This window comes from Rhipicephalus sanguineus, chromosome 3 (assembly GCF_013339695.2).
Source record: "Rhipicephalus sanguineus isolate Rsan-2018 chromosome 3, BIME_Rsan_1.4, whole genome shotgun sequence".
NCBI classification, from domain to species: domain Eukaryota; kingdom Metazoa; phylum Arthropoda; class Arachnida; order Ixodida; family Ixodidae; genus Rhipicephalus; species Rhipicephalus sanguineus.
In genome coordinates this window covers 135,181,400-135,202,947 of record NC_051178.1, presented here as the reverse complement: position 1 = coordinate 135,202,947, position 21,548 = coordinate 135,181,400, and the positions used below count along the sequence as shown (strand labels likewise).

The 21,548-nt window shown below is 47.6% G+C and overlaps 2 protein-coding genes across 4 annotated transcripts in view; one reads left to right on the top strand and one right to left on the bottom strand.

The window, feature by feature from the left end:
- The window catches only part of LOC119387214 (uncharacterized), a 77,816-nt gene that overhangs the window by 22,536 nt on the left and 33,732 nt on the right, over positions 1-21,548 (top strand). The gene's annotated exons all lie outside the window — the stretch shown is intronic.
- Positions 1-21,548, bottom strand: part of LOC119387209 (probable serine carboxypeptidase CPVL) — a 65,916-nt gene that overhangs the window by 34,708 nt on the left and 9,660 nt on the right. Inside the window, exon 4 of one of the 2 annotated variants that reach the window (XM_037654528.2) lies at positions 20,880-21,397. In XM_037654528.2, coding sequence (XP_037510456.2) covers positions 20,880-21,397 — 518 coding nt within the window. The remainder of the gene's footprint in view (positions 1-20,879; positions 21,398-21,548) is intronic. The other variant, XM_049413415.1, reaches the window with a different exon arrangement.

Here is a 21,548-nt window from a genome sequence, read left to right as displayed (position 1 = left end):
TAAATCACTGCTTCAGCTCTCGTTTCCCTCTTTCTGTCGTTCCGTCATGGATACGGGCCATAGACGAAAGTCATGTCCATATTCAACATCCTCAAATCGTCTCCAAGGTGATCGATAGGGCGTACTTAATTTATGATGCTTTACAGCAACATAACATCAACGTTCCTCCACCAATGCAAAACATTGACGACGTCAGGCCCGTAGCCAGGGGGGGGGGGGGAGGAGGGGTAGTCCCCCCTTCTTCGTAATTTTGGTGAAGTAGGTGTTTTCACCAAAAATAAATAATAGAAATAGGTGTTTTTCTCAAATAGTCGAGGTTTTCAGCAAGTGCCCCACCCCCCGAAAAAAATTCCTGGCTACGGGCCTGGACGACGTATCTCATCTATAGGCTTAAAAAAAAAAGAAAAAGGAATCATGTGGGCAGTTTTAAGCACCTAATACCGGTGTCACACGGGCACTTTTGATCGCGATCAAGGCCGATCCGGATAGGACTTCTTGATCGCGGTAACAAGTTGGTCTCTGCTACACGGTACACCCTTATAATCCAGATCGAGTTTGGCGCAGACATTAGCCAAATTGCGGTCACGGAACCAGATCGCGATTAAAAGTGGCCGTGTATATCAGCACCTGATCCGGATCGAGCCTAATCCGGATCGGCCCTGATCGCCAATCAAAAGTACCCTCGTGACTCGATATCGTCATGAGTCACGGCGTAGTGAGAGACGTTGGCCACTCAGGTTCCTTAACATGCACCTAAATGTAAATGTAAGTAGGTGGGTGCTTTAATATGTCGCCCCCATTGAAATCAGCCGCCGTGGCTGGGGGTCGAACCCGGGACCTCAACCCTATAGCGCATTAGCGTAGCCGCTAAGCCACCACGGCGGGTGTCTCTTCGATACCAGCCTTTTTTACTGCACCTCGCATTGCCTGACTTTGGATCGAACGAACGCGATATAGCACTGATATCTCTTTTGACATCGATTCACGTAGACCTGTGCACCCGAATGCAAGAGGCAATGCTCCCATCACAGCTGGATGTCCTTGGCTAACAGGTGCAAATAGCTGGTGTGTTTCGTGGCAGTTTTAAGGCAACTTTGACTTGTTTGCGGATGTGGCCCTTTCCTGAATATTTCGCTTACTTCACTGCGTAGAGAAAACTGCCTTTCATTCCGCCTTTTATATTATCCTGTGTTTCTTTTTCGTTTTTCTCGTTGTACTTCAGGCGTGATGACGTATACCAAGCTAAAGTAATGTTATCAATATACCGTTTCTCTTTTATTAGTTAGTTAGTTAGTTAGTTAGTTAGTTGGTTGGTTAGTTAGTTAGTTAGTTGGTTAGTTAGTTAGTTAGTTAGTTAGTTAGTTAGTTAGTTAGTTAGTTAGTTAGTTAGTTAGTTAGTTAGTTAGTTAGTTAGTTAGTTAGTTAGTTAGTTAGTTAGTTAGTTAGTTAGTTAGTTAGTTAGTTAGTTAGTTAGTTAGTTAGTTAGTTAGTTAGTTAGTTAGTTCAGAGCAATGCGAGCGCAAGTGCAGAAGAGCTCGCGCGACGAGCGCTGTCAGTCAGCTAAGTTCAGTTTCGCTCAATTTCATTCCAACCTGAAATCTGGAATCCGGAAAACGTGACACCAAATATTGGCGTGCCCGTTGAGCAGTTTCACTGAGACCTCGATCTAACGGTTGGGAACGAAGTATGCGACCGCAGCTGCAATATGCATATCTCAACGCATTTTCGGGACCGATCTCTCGAAATTGATCATAAGCTTGAGCAGGGTTCCCCATTAAGGAGGGGAGTGGGTAAAGTTTCATCGCAGCAGCCCCCTCCCCCTTGTTGGCCTAATTCAAAAGTCGACACGCTTCGCTATGGACGAAAACATGAAAATGAAGCGATGACCTGTTTCTCGCAATGGCCTGGCTTTGGCCCCTGACTTTACGGGAGTATAGATGGGAGGTAAACACTTGTTGCAACACCAGCGGCCTTCGGCCGCCATTGTGGTCAAAAACCTTCGTGGTCATAACCCTGCTCTTTAAACGATGATGGAACAAGTCCGACTGAGTAAAGATATGGAGCAGGATTTGCCCCCCCCCCCTCCGTTAATTACGGGGGGCGCCCCACCACCCCCCGGTACGCGCGCGTATGGAGGTGATGCTATTGTTTCTGGATTTCTATGCGATGCAAATATATGCGCGAGCAGTTCATCTTGCTTCACAGTGGTTAAAGCTCAGCTAGCTGCCTCGCGTCTTAATCGGCGGGTGATTCTCCAGCGGCACGGAGGACTTGACTCTAACCTTCTCAGGAAGCAGTGCCATGGCCGTATAATCTTTTTTTCGCACGCCGCAAACGTTTGTTCACGAAAGTACACGGCTGCTACTGTAAGCATGTCATATCAAAACAACAATCATATGATTCGTAGTCCACGCCGCAGAACATCGATAGCGTGTACGGCTTCATTTCGGAGTGCATGTGGACCATTAATCATCTTTAACATGACAGAATGAGATTTACCTCGAGGTATACGTCCTACACGGTGTAATCGCGACTTGGGAAATGCATTTCGCTTTGAGTCGGGCGTCGTTGTCGTCGATCGTCTGCTATTCACCGTTAACGTGATTGACGAGCCTTTCTCATTTTATCAAGTTCGCTTTTCGGAAGTGCCAGTCAAGCTTGAAAATCCTTTTGAAGCCGCACTGCAAGCGGTACATTGTGAGGCGCCGCAAGTGCACCGCGAGAGCTCTGCACGTGCACAGACGCGAGCAGCAACGCGGTGGAGAGAAGGGAAAACACGCGCTGCTTACACCCCAGTTTCTCTTTTTCTGCCAGAGATGGCGCTGCCTGTCAAGAGCAGCAGCGCCGCTAAGCGTTGCTTGGGAAGCCTATAGGAAACTCTATGGGAAGCAGAATTTGCTGAAATTGAGGTTTCTCTGGCGTCACTTAAAAATTGCGCTGAAGAAGTAGAGCGAATTGAGATTGTTAAATTACGATTTGAATATATGTGAGACCAAGGTCTGACTGGAGTAGTGATTCATTACGTAAGTGGCAGAGCCGGGGTGTAAGTTCTGGGAAATTGCACGCTCGCTGTGAACTGAGGCGAACGGGTGCATGTGCGTCGCCACAACATTAGTAGCATTAAGAAAGCACAGGTTGTCGAGTACTTCTTTTTGTTTTTACCACTGAGTAACCGCAAGCGATGTTTGCGATAAGGAGTGGTCGCGTGGTTTTAATCTACGTTGCTAAACCTATATCACATGTGCATAATATCACGTGTACCTTATCGCGATATTCTCGTCTCGACTGGTAGTGAATACAGCTTCAAGTGCTTTGAAAGAAAGAAAGAAAGAAAGAAAGAAAGAAAGAAAGAAAGAAAGAAAGAAAGAAAGAAAGAAAGAAAGAAAGAAAGAAAGAAAGAGAGAGAGAGAGAGAAAGAAAGAAGGAAGGAAGGAAGGAAAGAAAGAAAGAAAGAAAGAAAGAAAGAAAGAAAGAAAGAAAGAAAGAAAGAAAGAAAGAAAGAAAGAAAGAAAGAAAGAAAGAAAGAAAGAAAGAAAGAAAGAAATCAGTAATTATTGCTGGTTAACTAACAAACACAAGTTTACAAAATACGATATGCGCCTGTCCTATAACTAATATCTAATCGAACTACACACGCCACATTAAAGATTTTAAGAAACGCTAAAAATGAACCATGGGAAAGTGCGCACGCCGTACAAAGCACAGGGACATGTGCTAACACTTCACAGGAAAGAGAGCTGAAAAATACCTAAACCAACCTAATGAGTAATTAACGAAGGTAGTTGGGATAGTTGACGCTGACGCATTTTCTGCCACGCAGTTACTAGAGCGAAGGTGCTAACCGAAAACCTAACGGAAAAGAAAGGTTCTCCCAGCCTATTGAGACAGGCGCCATTGCGTGCGCGCCGACAAGATGCCCCAAGTTCATAAAATCTAACACTAAAAAACCGCCAGCATACAAACTAACGTCATGACTTCTACGCATAATTAACCTTCAAACTCCCCTATCCATTTCGCCCGTGTATAGGAGCATACCAGTTTTTTCTAGACTGGTTAACATCCCTGCCTTTCTTTCTCTCCGGTTCCTTCCTTCTTTCCTTACGTCCGCACGTGAGTGATCAATCACGCAGCAGAATCAGCGCTCGCAGCGGAAGCCACAAACGCTGAACAATGTAAACGCGATGTTCGTGGCCTACGTGGGGCATTCTCATAAATGAATGAAAGCGCTTCTCTCGTCTACATGCAACACTATGCTTATCGATGAGAAATTGCGGTATTTGGAGTATGTATATATATATATATATATATATATATCTACTCACATCTCCGAAGGCTCTAGGCGAGGGACATCCAAGTGGTACGACTTGCGCGCGATGTCTCCGATGGTAAGATTGAGAAGCATCACGGTGGTGTTTCCCCACCACGCCGGTCAACAATCACAAAACACGGGAGCGCGGCCACTCGAGCAGCTAGCTTCGGCCGTCGATTGCACCTCACACGTAGTCCGCCTCGCGGGCGCCTCGCGCGGAGCCAGGCGAACTCTTCGCTTTTCCTTTGCACCGTCAGCGCCGTCCGGCTCTTATCAGCTCCGATGGGTTCGTGATGGGAGTGCGGCATTGTCCTCTTCAGCGCGGGCGCGTGTTTGCGCGTGCGAGGTGCCCTACAGGCTGGCGTCATCCCTGTCAGCGGGAGAGAGAACTCCGGGACGTATTGTGTTGTCCCTCAGCTTTTGCAACTTTTTGCTCTCGCTCTTCTAAGTGGCGCCGCATCTGACACGAACACGACGGCGTGTATGCCTGTGTGTCTGCCGGTGAAAAAGGATAAAGATCAAGGGACCCATATCTCCGTCAGGAAATACCGGAGTGAAGTAGTCTTTTTCAGAGCGAGAACAAGACAACCTTTTACTTGTTTGTTCGTGTAGCGCGTTGTTGATGGCGCTACAAGACGATGGCTCCTTAATGAACATGGGGACATGGTGACGTCCGGGGAATGACGTCGCAGGTCGTATAACGCTGAAGCTGTCAAATTTGCTACAGCAAGCAGGCACGCCTGCAAGCAAGCACACACACACACACACAGACACACACACACACACACACACACACACACACACACGCGCGCGCGCGCGCGCGCACGTACACACACAAACACACAAACAGGCGTGCGAGGTCTCACTCACTCACTCACATCTGCATCGCATAATAAACAAGACCTCTCTAGTATTGATCGGCGCAACGTCGTATCCTCTAAGTTGCAATCGCTATGTTCAGTAACGCTAATGCGAATAAAACTGCCGCCATAATCCCTTAGTTACGGCGTTGTTGTTTGATGTTCTTTACACCAAATTACAGAACCCCGTTTGTAAAGATGCATGCATGCCGATGAAATGCGGAATCCCACATCCACCGGGTGTTGTTGCTCGCTACATTTCGTGAAAGTGTGGCACCCGTATGCCGAGAGGTGCAGAGGAGGAGAAAGAAATAGACGGAAAGACAGGGAAGTCATCCAGTTTTCAGACCGACAGGAGCCGCTGATAAAAGCTGGGCATGCGAAATCCTCCACCCACCGGTAGTGTTGCAATGCATAGCCTACGTCAATGGGTGCATATATGAGCCAGTGATAACAGCTGGGCATGCGAAATCGTCCACGGCTTTACGTGATCGCGGCCCTCGTTACTATAGAGAACGCATTCGTGAGCTATCAATGCTTGCGGCAGCTGAAAGAACGGCTGTGATAGAATACTTTTCTGCATTTTAGGTGAGCGCGATACCGTGTCGCTGCTTTGAAGGTTAAGACCGCATGAAGCTTTTAAGCGTTATCTGTCGTGAATGCAGGGAGAGAGAAAACAAAAGAAAAGAGGTTAACTAGACACTGCTTTGTCTCTGTATACACGTGAGTTGTGGTGGGAGGGGGAAGCGGAAATAAGATGACGCACGAGTACATATCAGTTATATTAACAATATATATATAGGATGAACGCATAGCGCCTACTGTTGGCCACTTAAAGCTGACGCTTTTCAGGTATTATATCTTTCTATAGAGAAACTACTGTGGCTTTCGGGGCTGATGATAGAAAGGGGAGGCATTATTCCCAGGAACTTTTATGAATGGTCGCTCTTCCCGTCTGTTCAAGGCTCACCGAAAAACCTGGCGTTGTTCTTCTTCATGGGAATAGCAGCAGGCAAGGTGCTCGACAGCCGCTTCAGCTAACCAGGGAGCGCTCATAGGTGAGTCGGTAATTGCTGTATGGATTGCGGTATACCACACTCCGATCCACAGTCAACGATGCACTACATGACCATCCACTACATGACATTCAACGAAGCAGTGTATAGCGTCACATCGTTAAAAAATTTCACCATCTACCGAAATTCCCGCCTAACGTATCCTCAACCACATAAATCTCTCTCCAGAAGTGACCAGGTTTTATGGCGCAGACTTCAAACGGCCACAGTCACGACTCCTTTCCTTCTCTCCCTTATTACGCATGGCGAAACTTCTCCTCATTGCAACTTGTGTCCTAGCACCAGAGTCGTCTTCAGTCACGTCTTTGTGAATTGCCCAAACAAACCCAAGCACCCGTGGCAAGGGTCAGAACACCAGGAGCGATGGGAGGCTGCTCTGCGCAGCTCGCAACCGGAGTTACAGCTCCGGACAGTGGGCTGGCCCAGAGGCTTCGCCGAAGCACAGAAGTGTCCAGCCACCTAGAACGGTCCGAGGGCCCACCGGTGCATGCGCCCTCCCCTAGCGAAAAAGTCGCGAAACGTCTTCTCATCTCGGAGGCTTTGCTTCTGGCAATACCGGTTCTCCCGGCCCCTACCAAACCCCTACCAAAACGTCAGAGGACAGCACAGGAAAATGAAAGGGGCGGATTGGCGACACTTTGGCATCAGCGTATGCACACCGAAGACCGCGGTCCCAGCACAGTAGACATTAAGGTGAAAGCCTTAGGTGCCTCATCAAACGCGAATATTGGCCGTTGGCCTCGACCGTTGTCCCGCGGCGGTGTCGTTGTCAACACAAGTGATGCAAAAACGACATCATCACATGATGACGTCACCATATTACTTCACCACGAGGTCACAGGTCACCAAAATCTGTGACGTCGTTATGACGTCATCACGGGGCATCGTCGCTTGGTCAAAGGTAGGCTGATCACGGAGGCAGTGCAAAACCAGGTGAGGTGATGCATCCGATCCTGAAGGCGGTGCACAACCACGTTAGGTGTAGAAAGTTTTCGGAGGGCGAAGGGGGAGGATTAATACATCCATTGAGAAGGAAGAGAAGATGGCTTTCGCCTTCGAGTCGTCTTAGGCGAATACATGGGGGCCGCTGTGAGTTTTTATTATTGTGTGCGTTCTTATGACTGCACCTTCGCTGGCGGTGCGTTGTCTATGAGAGGGGACTGGAGATGCGTTCCCACAACTCGTGACACCTTGACCTTCCCCGAAACGGGCTCTCCGTGGCGGGAAGCGCCCCACAAAGGGAAGAGAACCTTGCGAGCTCTGATGGACAGCGTAGCGACGTCAAAGCTGGCGCCGCCTTTACAATGGGCAGCTTTGGTATGGTTTGGTATGCTACGGTGCCGACCTGTCTCGTATGTCTTGGCAAGAGCCATTATAAGTCGCCGTAAACACTTTCCTGCCCTTCCGGGGTGAGGCGGAAGAACTCGCGCGATCTCCCCTCCTCTCGGCCTGACCCCGCAAGAGTGTCGTTGACCACAGGAACATTGCTGCAGCAACGAGTGCAACGACCAATCTGCGACAGTGTTATTGGCTTGCGTCTTGGTGGGTGGTGCCGTGTGTGTGATTGACTACAATAAAGAAGGAGGAGCCAGCCCGTGGGGTTATAACGACGGTGCTGAGTGAGACGAGACGCTCCGGGCCCTGGGTTAATGGCTCATCCAGTTCGCTCGTCGCTGCTCTCTTACCTTTTCACAATGTAAATAAGTGTACAAAAAGTGCCAGTAAACATGTTTGTTTTGGTTTTCCCAACTTTCGAGCACCAGTTCCTCAAACCGAAGATTCAGTCACGCTACCAAATGGAGTCCTGGTCCGACTCAACTCTAACGTCGCAACCACGTATGCGTGTGTATGCGTATAGAACAGATATAATTATACATTCGTGTAAAGCAAATTCAGATGTGCCTGGCTCTCCCTGGCTACGCCTCGAAACTCGTAGTTGAAAGCGCTGTTTCACCGGAGAAAAAATAAAGAAAAACCGTTGCCAACGGTGTGCCGAGAGCAGGCTGCCTTTTCAAAGGTCAGCCTTGTTGTTGCGAGTTATCGGCGAATTCCGGGACGCCGCTATCCACCCCGGTGTAACCGCGCTCTTCATCTTGTCGCACATAGGCGCGAGCGGACCCTCCGAACGCAACCCGCTCAAAGCTTCTCCATCTGCGCATCTCCTCTCTCTTATTTTTGTTTTGTCGCCTTCCCGGTTCCTTCACCTTTCAGAGACCTGTTTTTTTCAATCTGGCACAATCATTTGCCGACGTGTCAATCCGTTCGCATGCCAGCGGTGTTTACGAGGCGCGCTGCGCAAACACGTTATCTTCGCGTTTTCGCTTGATGTCTACGAGCAGCTGCGTAGGCGTCCTTTCCTTCGCGATTCGCTCGTTCTCACTTTTCTCTCGCGTACTTCTTTCCCAGAGGCGCGGGTTGTACGCTATGTCTGACGTACCGATGCGAGCGCATTCTCCTAGGGCAGTCCATTCTCGCTAAGCAAGCAAAGCAAGGAAACAAGCAAGCAACGCAACGCAACGCAAAGCACAGCACAGCAAAGCATAGCAAAAGCCAAGCCGAGCAAAGCCAAAACGAGCAAACGGGCAAAAGCGAAGAAAAAAAAAATTCAGGAGCCCTTCCTTATCGGGAAAAGGGGGCAAGCGAAGCTTGGCGTGTGTGTGCTTGGATGTACAACACATTCAGAATGCACGAAGTTACGCCACTGAGACGCGGACAGAAGGGAGACGCAATGAGACACACGAAGCGCTTTTCTCTTTGTTTCTTTCTTTCTTTCTTTAGTATTGCACAATGATCCCTTCTCTTTCCTTCTCCCATGACGGGAATTGCGCCTTCATCCACGTGCTTAGCAGCACGACACTTCAGTCGCTACAAGCAACAAGGACAGCCATGCGTTCATATCCGGGTAACAATGAAACGTGGCAACGTAAAACGATAACTACAAGGGACCTCGATAAAAGATCACATTGCCATATCGGAAACGGCCGATCGCCGACAAGCCCACAATCGAGAGAGCACCAATTATTAGAAAACGGCGCATTCAAATACGCGTGTGAGCGACGCACCTCTGAGGGTCGCATTTCCGTACGCTCGCCGGCTCAGGGTTTTTCGCGTGCGATGCCGAAATCTGTGAACTAAAAAATATTTTCGCTTAAAGGGACACTAAAGAGCAAAACGATTTTTCTCATATTAGTAAAGTACTCTTTCACGATACCAAAAAACACTCCGCTCGCTGCGAGAAGACGATTAGTAAGCGAGAAAACTCGCAAAAACAAAATGTAGGTGGTGACGCCACCTTGAAGTTTCCGCGCCCTGATTCGCCGTGACGTCACATGTCTTGACGGCGCCTACTAGGGACTACGTAGTTCATAATCGGTAAAAATGAAGTGCATTGTGCTCCGAGGGGGCCCTATAGACTCAACGTACCAAGTCTGGGGTAATTTTGTAGAGCCAATGGCGCCAAAATACGATAAATATACTTTGAAATTCGTGACTTCACTCGGGGAGATTTCGGCGCGAAATTTAAAAATGAAACTTTGAACGTGATTTTCTCTATTAATAAACGTGTGATGGCGAAATTAACGACATTAGAGTTCTCAGAGCACAATTTATCGATCTAAACCGATTCATTGTTTCTCTTTAATGTCCCTTTAAAGAAAGAAAGGAATGACGGATTAAGGGCCAGGAGATACCTCGGTTGCTTGCAGTAGAGTAGAGTAGAGTAAAGAGTAGATCCTAAAAACTCTGGCACACACCCACGCTGGGGGATTGGCCAAGAACCGGATAGTTCTTAAAATAAAATTCTTAAATTAAAGCTTAATTTTTTTCTGTTTAAGATGAAAGAAGCAGCATGTATTGCACCTTCTTTTCAAGAACCAAGGTGCCGACCATTACAGCGCTATCGTTGGGAGACAAGGAAGCAAGGACGGTATACAGAGTGGAGGCAAGTACGAAGAAACGGTTCTGCGTGGGACATTGTTGCGTGTTGCAGATTGTGCACTTTCCAGTTCGCGCATGCATGAAAGCAAAAGGGCATACGTACTTGACCCTTATCGAGGTGCACCATGCCTATTGTCCCTATGGCTTACGCGTCATGCATGCAACACGTTGCAGTCAGCTGAAGATGGAACAGAGCTCCAGGTCAGTCACAGCTGTAATATTGATCAAGGATCGACAGTCATGTCGCGACTTGTGCAATATATATGTACGTCGCCCACTTAAAGGGGCCGCGCAGCACTTTCCCAAGTAATCATCGAATGGTTTCATTGAAGGAGTTCATTGCCTCTCGAGTCGACCGCCGCAAAAATTTTTGAAATCCGTCAAGTACGAACGGAGTTACAGGGATTTGTTGCACGCTTTAAGCGCTTTCTCTCTCCTTTCGTACCAGCTAGCGCGCTGAAGCCTAAAGGCCTGACCACGTGTACGCGTTGCAGCGCGTCAGCACGTGACACGTAGACTCGGCGCCGCACCCTCTCTCTCCAGAGAGAGAGAGGGCGCGGCGCCGCGTCTGCACGCCACGCGCTGACGCGCTGCAACGCATACGTGTGGTCAGGCCTTAAGAGAGAAGGGGGGGAGTGAATGAGAGGGGAATGATGACAAGGGGGCAAGAAGCTATGTCCGTCCGTGAGCGCGCTTCATGACCTTGAGCGCTGCCTTTTTTTTTTCTTAGAACGCGCGGCTTACTTTCAGGGTGATCGCGAGCGAGTGCGCGGAAACGTCGCGGCATCCCGCGGCGAGCGCGGTAACTATTCAGCTCACGATGCTCAAATCAGCCAGTGGCCGTTGACATTGTGTACATATGGCGGGCTCATTTGGGTCTATGGCATTATTTGTCAAGAGAAGAGCGGGCGATTTCTAGATGACTTTGAGAATTGATTTCTAGCTGACTCTGAGAATTAACTGTATATATTCCTGGCCGCGTGCTGCGCTATAAAGTTTTCGCACACACGTTCTCATTAGCTTCGACTACCAATCGGCAGCGTTTTCTGAACATGCTGAAAAAAATGTTGCAGGGCCCCTTAAAAGATGACGCACAGTTCCGGGACCATCACAGGGACAAGAGATAAAACTATTTTTTTTAGAAGCACCAAGTTCTGATATATCAAGGAAAAAAAAATATGCAGAAGCCCCTGTCCTATACCGGGAAAATGCTGGAAGGGAAGCTTGGCGTGTACGTGCCTGATACCACGTTTCTTTGTTTCTTTCTTTCTTTCTTTCTTTCTTTCTTTCTTTCTTTCTTTCTTTCTTTCTTTTCTCATTGTTTCCTTCCTCCATGCCGGGTATTGGACCTTCATCCACGCGCTTACCAGCGCAACACTTCATTTTACTACAGGCGACAACGAAGATCATGCGTTCATATCCAGGCGACAATGAAATTTGGCTACGTGAAATGGCAAGGCACCTCGACAGCCTCCATAAAATATCAGATTGCCGTATCAGAGACGGCTGATCAAGAGAACATCAATTATTGGCAAACGGCACATACAAATACGCGTATCACCGACGCACCTTCACGGGCCGCGTTTCCTTGCGCTCGTGGGCGCCGGTTCTTCCTTTTTTTTTTTTTATTTCCGGCCACACCTACTACGCCAACGACACTTGTGAGGAAATACAAGCTTGGCTTCAAAATGTCGGCGCAAACCAACCATACACAGCACTTCTCCGAGCCCTGAATGCGTGGGTCAATCAACACTCTGGTATTCGAAGATATGCCTATATGGCTTCGCTTGCGACATCACGACATGGCACTATGCTCTGGAAAACACCTGTGATCTGCTACAATGACTTCATGCATGCGGTATTCGCCGCGAGATCGGGCTATAGGTGGCAGCACCGTCGCCGCGTTTGTGTGGATAGGCGGTTGGCGGCGCGTATACAAATGTACGCAGCGGCGCTTCGCCGTAGGCGGTTTGAGTCGATTGTTGGCGAGTAAAGCGCGTTAACTGCATCCTAATGGTGATGTATGCGCCCTCCATTGCCACATCAATGCACGCAACCTTCCTAACGTACCTATTAATTGTGAGAGAAGTGCAATCTGCCACTCAGTGGGGTACTGGCCTTCAGTCACATTCGTGTTTTGCACTGTGCTCGATGTTTTTTCTTCCTTTATATGCACGTGTTTAAATTGTGCTTTGCCTATACCACAATATAAACTGTGTTGCGCGACTGAGCCAATGAAGTATTTACTTTTTGCTCTAGCGGCTACAAAGAAAGAGAGCCTGTATTTATGCGTAATTAGATGAAGTAGAACTTTATGCACTCTGCTTTTCTGTTTGCATGAATACGCGTACTGCTGTAGAAATGCGTGGTTTCAGGCATTTTTTACCGCTAACCATCCTCTGCATATGCTAGTTCATGCTTTGCGGTATCACAAGGATTTCCAAATCGCCAACACATCACGAGATCGTGTCGCTAAAATTCTGCATTCACACCTCGACAGTTAGTACTTTTTTTTCGTTTAGGACGACGCCGAATGAACCGACGTTACTAGTAACGTTGGAATGAACTATGTGACGTGCTTGAATGAGAAAGCGGTACCCACATTGAAATGATTTTGGCGAATGGACGGTACGATGGTTAGACCTAGCGCCATACCGACACGGGCATATACTCACTTATTAAAGTGCATACAAGTCTCGTAAGGCGAAATGCTCATGTATATCGTGTAGGCATACGTACAAGCATTTGATAGTGTGCTAGCACAACGGAATAAGCTGTAATCTGAGGACGCGCATGACGTACGCACACATGCGAACACGGTGTGGCTAGCAGACGGCGCAAGGAGCCATCCACACCGCGGGGTTTCGTCCGCTCGCCGCTAGGTGCCGACTGTGCTCGATCTCGCCGCCAATAGAAGATTTGGCATTCAGGTATTGAAAGCGTGGGCTCAGCTGCCATATGCGCAGAAAGCCACCATACCACTGCTTCACTCTTTAATTGCTACTGGGCTTTGCTATAGTGGGCCTTTATTTTCCCATTTTTTCACGCTTCCCCTCGCTCACAGGAGGGTAGCAAACCAGGCTGGATTTTCCTTCTCTTTCGCCTTGTGTCAGAGAGGCCAGAGCATCTCACTGGAACCTTCAGTAGCTGGCCAGTGCGGATCGATTTCTGTCCTACGGTAATTGTAGCTCTCATGAACGTCACGTCATTTTTATGTATGTCATGCCAGTCATGTCATGCACAATCTGGTATATACCGATGTAATGAAACGACCACCATGGCATCACGACGGTATCTAGTCACTTATTTCACGACATACGTGACTTGCGTGTCGTGCCATCCATGTCGTGACCTATCGTTCATGCTTGTCATGAATGCATATCATGCCAACGCACATTATGGTATGTACCGAGGTAATGAAACGACCACAATGCCATCATGACGACATCTTATAATATATCAAATGACAGTCGTGAAATGCATGTAGTGTTATTCATGCGTGTGATGACCAGTCATTGATGTGTGTCATACACCAACGTCATGCTATGCGCATTCTGAAATAAAACGACCACGAGATCACAAAGATAGATAGATAGATAGATAGATAGATAGATAGATAGATAGATAGATAGATAGATAGATAGATAGATAGATAGATAGATAGATAGATAGATAGATAGATAGATAGATAGATAGATAGATAGATAGATAGATAGATAGATAGATAGATAGATAGATAGATAGATAGATAGATAGATAGATTGACGGACTTGGTTAAATAAGTGCCTTTGGTTCGCCAAAGAACGCACCCCTACTGTTAATTTTATTCGCTGTTGAGTCTTGAGTGTAATGCAATGAGACACTTGGGCTAGTTAATTTTTATAGAGCGAGTGACTGCAATGCTTAAGCGATACTCGCAGGAAATATCGTATAATACTTCTAGTTACATCCGGCTGCGGTCGCTCAAGATCTAAGTTAACCACGGGAAAAACATAGCTCTGTGGTTTTCCCATGATTTGATAGTACGCCCCCGAATGGCGTTTTTTTTCCCCCTCCCTATCTTGTCGTTTTTATATCGTTCCGCGGCCGATACACTTCCTCGTCGAAGTGGAAGTGAGCCGTCAGCAATATTTCTCTCATTGTGCAGCTGATACGCATTGTTTAAGATATGAAGCGAAGTCATGGACCTACAGATTTCTGAAACCGTTGCAACCTCAAAGTCGCGGCTCTGGTTTAATATTGGTCGAGCGTATGAAAATCGAACCTTACGTCGAAATATGATTGTAGTCAGCTAATGATATTAACTAAAGAAAGAACATTTCTGTGGGACATTTCTTAAGCTCCCATTACCCAAACCAATTACCGTTTTTGGCCTGTAACTTATAATAAATAAATAAATAAATAAATAAATAAATAAATAAATAAATAAATAAATAAATAAATAAATAAATAAATAAATAAATAAATAAATGTTCAAGGGTGTAGAAAGCTCTGCTAAAAACTTGGAGGACGCTTGAGCTTCGCCTCCAAGAGTAGGACGCGATAGCGTAGTCGGGCCCCGTGCGCATCGCCTTCTCAATTGCTAGCCTAGTTTCGCTTCTCGGTGGATGCCTGAACCGTGCCGCAAGGAAACAAACGTCTGTGCGCGTAACATTGGCCGTTTAAAGCTATCCTAGAATGCCTACTGCAAGTACAGTTGGGTAGTGTCCACTACGCCATAGTTCTTCCTTTTGCGAATCAGCGAAGGGCCCACTAAGCGTCCGTAAGGCAACACGCGAACCTACGCAGCTGCTCACTTTGTTGATGATTTTGCAGCTGATGATGATTAAATATGTCTGAGCAGATTGTAATGGGCGGGCGTTTAAGACACCCACTCGTTGCGCAATTCACATGTCTTGACGCCTGGCGCGATTCTACGCTTCTGACACGCAATACTACATGCGTTAAGGAGACTCCTCCCACTACATGACATTCATATAGTTTTTTTTTTTTTTCGAAGCAGTTTCATGCAATGGCGTGGCTCTGTGGCGTGGCCCTGTGCTTGCCACGCAGGAGGCCTGGGTTCGATTCTCACTCGAACCTAAGATTTTTATTATTTATTTTATTTGAATCTTTCTCGATACTCACAACCAACGACGCCAACGCCGACAACGGAAATTCTGCGAAACGAGCTCTTTAGCGCTATCGCGTTAAAAGTATCAGCTATATATTTTTACGAATGGGAAAGCTTCCTGCAGGAGACGAAGCGGAGCAGATAGCTGAGCTATACGTGATAGCGAAACTGACCTCTTCCTATAATCGCCGTTCGCGGAAGACACAAGTGTGATTCGACGGTGGTCTAGTGGTTCTGGCGCTTGACTGCTGACCTGCAGGTCGCGGGATCGAATCCCGGCCGTGGCGACCGCATTTTCGATGGAGGCGAAAATGCTAGAGGCCCGTGTGCTTAGATATAGGTGCACGTTATAGAAACCCAGGTGGTCGAAATTTCCGGAGCCCTCCACTACGGCGTCTCTCATAACCATATCGTGGTTTTGGGACGTAAAACCCCAACAATTATTAATTATTGATTCGACTGAAGCCCTACCATCGCAGAGACTGAAGGCCGAGACAGACGGTATGATTTTTCATGCGATGCGACGTCCGACGCGGCGGTGGGGAAACCGGAATGGTCATAGAGTTAATATACTGACTCTAGAGGAAAAGCTCCCCATAGGGCCCATGCATTGAAACCTATAACCGCATGGGTTCCGCCATGATGGAACAAAACGATCGTTGCCAGCGTTGCCAGACCCTCAGACGCTCGCTATATTTGACGGTAGTAATCAGTTTTAATCTACCAACATAAGCCAGCTACGCGCTGTTCAGAGAACATCAGCTGTGTTTTGATGCGTGAAGCCGCGTGTTAGTGTACGGTTGTCTGTGCAGCTGGTCCGGTTGAAAACAGTTAAAATTTCCACCTGTTTGTGCATGGTTTTTACTAGGCACTCCCTACCAAAGTTTCTCCGTTCGCTGGCACAAAGGTCACTCGACAGATTCGCAGCTCGAAGCAAAGTCCGTAGGCCGTGGTCGCGCTCTGATTCGACTTGCAATGGCGAGACACCTGTATCCACGTTCTTTTTCAGCTCATTGCTGCCGTACTTCAGCGCAGAGAGCCGTAAAGCAGAAAAATGTCGATTGCAGCATGCAGCGGCGAATGTGAGTGAGACATCTCCCGAAAGCTTCAATCGAAACTAAAGTTACACGGCCCACGAAGCTTTATCGCCGTTAAAAAGTATTAAAAAAATCGGTTGCGACTAGTTCGTACATAACTTTCAGGGCTTGTCTCATCTCTTCTTTGCCGTCCGTCCTGGTTTACGCTGATGCACTGAAGTTTCCAGCTCGAAAGAAAAAAGGGCTGTCACATGAAGTCGAGTGGTATGCGGCGACAGAAAACGCACACAACGGGACACTATGACAACTACGAGATACACGACGCGAACGAAGTTTCAGGGGCTTTAACACGACGCGCAAACCGGCGCAATCGGCCGCAAGCACACTCGCGTACTCGCGAGTTTTGATATGGTGGTGCCATCTAGTTAACCAGCCTGCAAACGCTCCTTTCCGCGCGCAGTAAATTGCATAAATAGCCGTCGTATTCTTTCGTAGAAGTATTCAAAATAAACACAAAACAGTATCCGCAAGTTTTTTATTGTACAGATGCTTCTTTAAGATTGATATGTGATGGCAAGAATGACAACGTTCCAAGATGTCAGCGTTCTTGTGGTTATAGGTCTCGCGGCCCAGCTTTTCCTCTAGAGTCAGTATATTAACTCTATGGGAATGGTGACCTTTCATAGCATCGGACAGCCACCATTCCAGCTGCCGCACCGCCGCGTCGGTCGTCGCATCGCATGGAAAATCGTACCGTCTGTCTCACGCTTGAGGCGTAAGCACCGTGCGGTTGCTTCGCTCGCTCAGCTAGCTCCATATGCGCAATAGGAAGATGTTAAACTCCGTGGCGGAGACAAAGCTGAGGAGTGTCCAGGGTAACATCGAACTGGAGGTCCTCGTCACCATTCCCTATTTTGATGAAACTTTCTCTATGCGCCGCTCTTCGACCCTCTGCAATTTGATTCTGAAGCAAGCGTTGAAAGCTGGGCGAGTTGGTAAGGTTTCATGTTCTAGCAAACTGCGCAGCAGACGGACACAAAGAAGGAACGAAAGCGCCGTCTGTCCCTTTCGCTCGTCTTTCTAGCCTACTTTCAGCAGACTGCGCTCGTCTGTCCCTTTCGTTCCTTCTTTGTGTCCCGTCTGCTGCGCAGTTTGCTAGAAGATGATTTTGATATTCGTTTTGTGAAAAATAATAAATGTTCGCCTAAGTGAAAATATGCGAATTTCGGCCGCCGAAAAAAATTTTTTAGCAGATTTCGCAATTTCTGAACATTTAGTGCAGTTATAGATTAAAAAATGGTACACTTTCGGGGCACAATATTTTTTCCTAACAAGGAACAAGTTAAACTCTACCTTATGATTATTTTTATTTCACTTCGCTGTGGTATGAATTGTGAGGAAAGAAATCACAAACATGGCAAGCGGCCCAAAATGCCTGTAATTCGGGAACACTTACGCGGAAAAAGCAAGGCAGAAAAGGAAGTTTTGGAAGCTTTCTACATTGTGACTTCAGTGACAACAGCTTTCTACATTGTAAGCCTCAGTGACAAGGAAGTACGCTTCCTAAAATGCACCGTTTCGGGTGATTATGTATAAGATGTTTTCGCGCCGCTGTTTGTTCTCTGCCTTTTTTTATTTTTTTGTTTTTTCTTTTTAAATTACTAACGCGCATGCGTCGGGTGATTGTCGGAGGTCTTTAAATGACTTTTCCTGCAATGAAATTCAGATGTTAGTCCAGCTTTGTCCGGTCGCCTTCTTTTTCTGTATCCGTTCTATTTATAGATGGTTTTTAATCTTCAATACTCACGATGTACGCAACACGGCATACGTTTACCCATGCGTGTATAAGTCACTAAATGGTGCATTCTTCGAGTCTGGCTTCTAGGCACTACGTGTTCTTGATAGGAGAAGCCCGCTTCTGTGAACAGCTGCGCTAACGCATAAGCATTAACTACGGAAACCCAGAAGATAGATTTGGAAGCGTTAAGCCGTGCTAAAGTAAACGGGTGTCAGAATATTGCAAAAAAGAAAAAAAAAAGCATGTATAGGGATGATTTGCAGCGTTGGGGCCAAAAATGTTTTAGTACTGCGTTGACGCACACCAAACTCGGTCCGCTGACCCGGTGCTGTGGTGTAGTGGTTATGGTGCTCGACTGCTGAGCCGAAGGTCACGGGATCGAATTTCTATAGAGGCGAAATGCTAGAGGCCAGTCTGCTTAGATTTAGGGGTGCGTTGAAGAACGCCAAAATTTTCCAAGCCCTCCACTACGGCGTCCCTCATAATTATATTCTGGTTTTGGGACGTAAAACCCCAACAATAATTATTATGTTAAACTCGCTCACCTGGCTTTTGACTTGTCCGCCAGGACGCACATGTCTGCATCGACGGAATTGTTATGAATGTGTGTCTGTATTTTTGCTTGTTTGTGTACGGGACAATTGCTAATTTTTTTATCGTTATTATTTGCCACTTCTACTTAAATGGCATAACACAAACAGTATTTGCCTACAGTATAATTATTAGCGTGCGGTCATGTATATGAACGAGAACGTTATAAAGAGAGAAACAATGGCGACAAAAAGTCTACACTCTTCCACTACATGTGTCGCGACAAAAAAACCAACGTGTTACACCTCAACACAACACATAGACGCTGCTCGGCGCTGTCGGCGCTCTAGGCGCGAACACGCAGTAAACTTGGACGCAGCCTTGACTCGCCTTGAGCCGCACTATAGCGTTTCGCTGAAGCTCGTTCGCCAGGGTTGACCTTGGCTGAGCTTGAAGGTCAGATTCACGCAACGAGGCGTTTTCTAGGTTTGTACCGTGAGGAGGACAGCTATTGCTCTAATACCGTACTTCATCGTTACATCGCACTTCGCATACGGAGCAGAAGCGTTACGGTTGATTCCGGTTCTATTGCACTTGCTCGGTGTCCCGGGGGTTCACGAAATCAGTGAGTAGATAACAAGTGTCCCGAAATCCCGTTCCTCAAAATACGTGGCAATATGGCACTATCACGTCGGAACAAAAAACTCACTGGCTCCCTTGTGCATTCACCTAAGACGACTCGAAGGCGAAAGCCGTCTTCTTTTAGGAGCTGGCTCGCCAGGTTCCTAAGCTGGGGCAATGTCCCGCGTCGTAAGCGTAACCTTAGTTTAAAAGGCGACCGCTACAGGCGCAGCTAGCGCGAAAGAGAAGTCTTCTTCCTCTTGTTCTTCGAGCGCCTTGATGATGACATTAACGCAGGCAAAACCACAAGTAGCATAGCCAACTGTAGCATGCGCACGCCCGCGCGAAAGAAAAGTCTTCTTCCTCTTGTTCTTCGAGCGCCTTGATGATGACATTAACGCAGGCAAAACCACATTTCCTCGATTTCCTCGACCACACGTTCGGCCACAGCTGCAATGTCTGCGACCGCTTGTGGTTCGACAACAACCTGACCACAATCACTACTATAAAAACGTGTGACGTCTTTATATGACAGTAGAGGAATTGTGGGGAGCATTCACGGTTTACCCGATTATCTCCGAGCCAGCTGCTCAATCATCATTCACTTCGGGGATATGGCGTGATTTTTTTCTTCTCAGTCGATGTATTGATGCTGCCCCGCCACCCTCCGAAAGCTTTGTGCACCTAGCGTTGTTTTGCGCTGCCTACGTGGTCGGCCCACCTTTGACCAAGCTACAATGTCATGTGATGACGGCATCATGCGACGTTACGTCACGTGACGTCAAGCCAGAATTCGTGACGCCATGATGACGTCACAAAATTTTGCGATATGTGACGTCACGATGACGGCACAGATCGCAACATTTTGTGACAATTATTTTTCATTGTGTAATATGAGAGAAATTGTTGTGGTTTCGCATGTTCTGCTCACCTCCGAATGAAGTGATTTCTGTTGAGCTTGAAAAATAGTACATCTTTAATGCGAGAAAAGCATTCGGCTGCCATATTTGTCTGAATCTGTCTTCACATCACTGTCCAATTGAACTAGCTAACCATTCCATTCTTATTCATTTTTAAATATAGCTATAGCGCAGACTGAGGCTGAACTCAATGCAGAAGAGAGCGAGTTCTCGTAAAGAGACATCTATGTGTCTATCATATGTTTAAGAATGCAATAACTCTCCTACAATATTCGTGTTCCTGCAGCCTCTTTGCCGTCGCATTTGATGTCGTGGCTGTTTACCATGTTCGTTTTTCTTTGTATTTACTTACATTCTAGTTAAAGGACAACATCATTCGAGCACTCCGTTAACATTTCAAGCATCGAAAGGCTTTCCGTCGATGAATCGCGTTATAAGGTCGAGCGCGACATCGGGCTGATCGTAGGGCAAGATGTGACCGGCATTCCTAACCATAACCTGCGTGAAGTTTCCTACTTGGCGGACGTAACCTGCGACACCGTTTCCGTCCGGTCGCTTCCAGATCTTGCGTTCCGCCTTGTCGAAGGCTTCCTTGCCCGACCACGGGATGGTGCTAACGAAGTTGTCCGTCAGCGGGTACGCGATGATGACGTCCAGTTGGCCGTTGTATATGAGAACCTTGTAATGCGGCTTGTCCATTAGCGACGCGAGCCACGGCTTGACGGACTGCATGATGTCCTCCTTGAGATGGTTCTCGGTGGCGTCTCCGTTGTTGAAGGTCAGGTTCCCCACGTGAATGGCCTTGCGGACGGCGGGGGAGTCGACGAACGCGTGGTAGTTCCCGAAGCCCTCCGGTTCTCTTGAGAGGAGGAAGTTGTAGTAGAAGTCGAGGCCCGTGACGTTCTTGAAGTACGACGGCTGAGAGACGGTGTCGCCGTTGATGAGCTTGTCGAAGATGAGAAATGCGTCCAGGTATCGCCCTCGCTTGATGTAGTCCACGGCTCGGGCAGTCTCGGCGCGAATGTAGTCGGACTGGCGCCGGTCCACGAGGCCAATTTGATACAAGAAGTCGGCGTAGTCGAACATTGTCTCCGGGTCAATCATGCCGTCCCCAATGGCGATGCCCCGCAGGTTGATCTTGACTCTGGGTGAGACGGCTGTGTCGATAGCGTGAGCGATGGCCGGCACATACTTGCCTGCAACGGGGAGACAAACGTGCGTCACATGGGATTCGAGTGCACCTTATTGAGTGTGGTATGCATGTCGCTTCCCCGTGAATCAATCGGCTTTATGTGGCATTCGCCTGTCCCTTCATGGCTGCTTCGTGGCTGCTTTATGCAGGCTGCA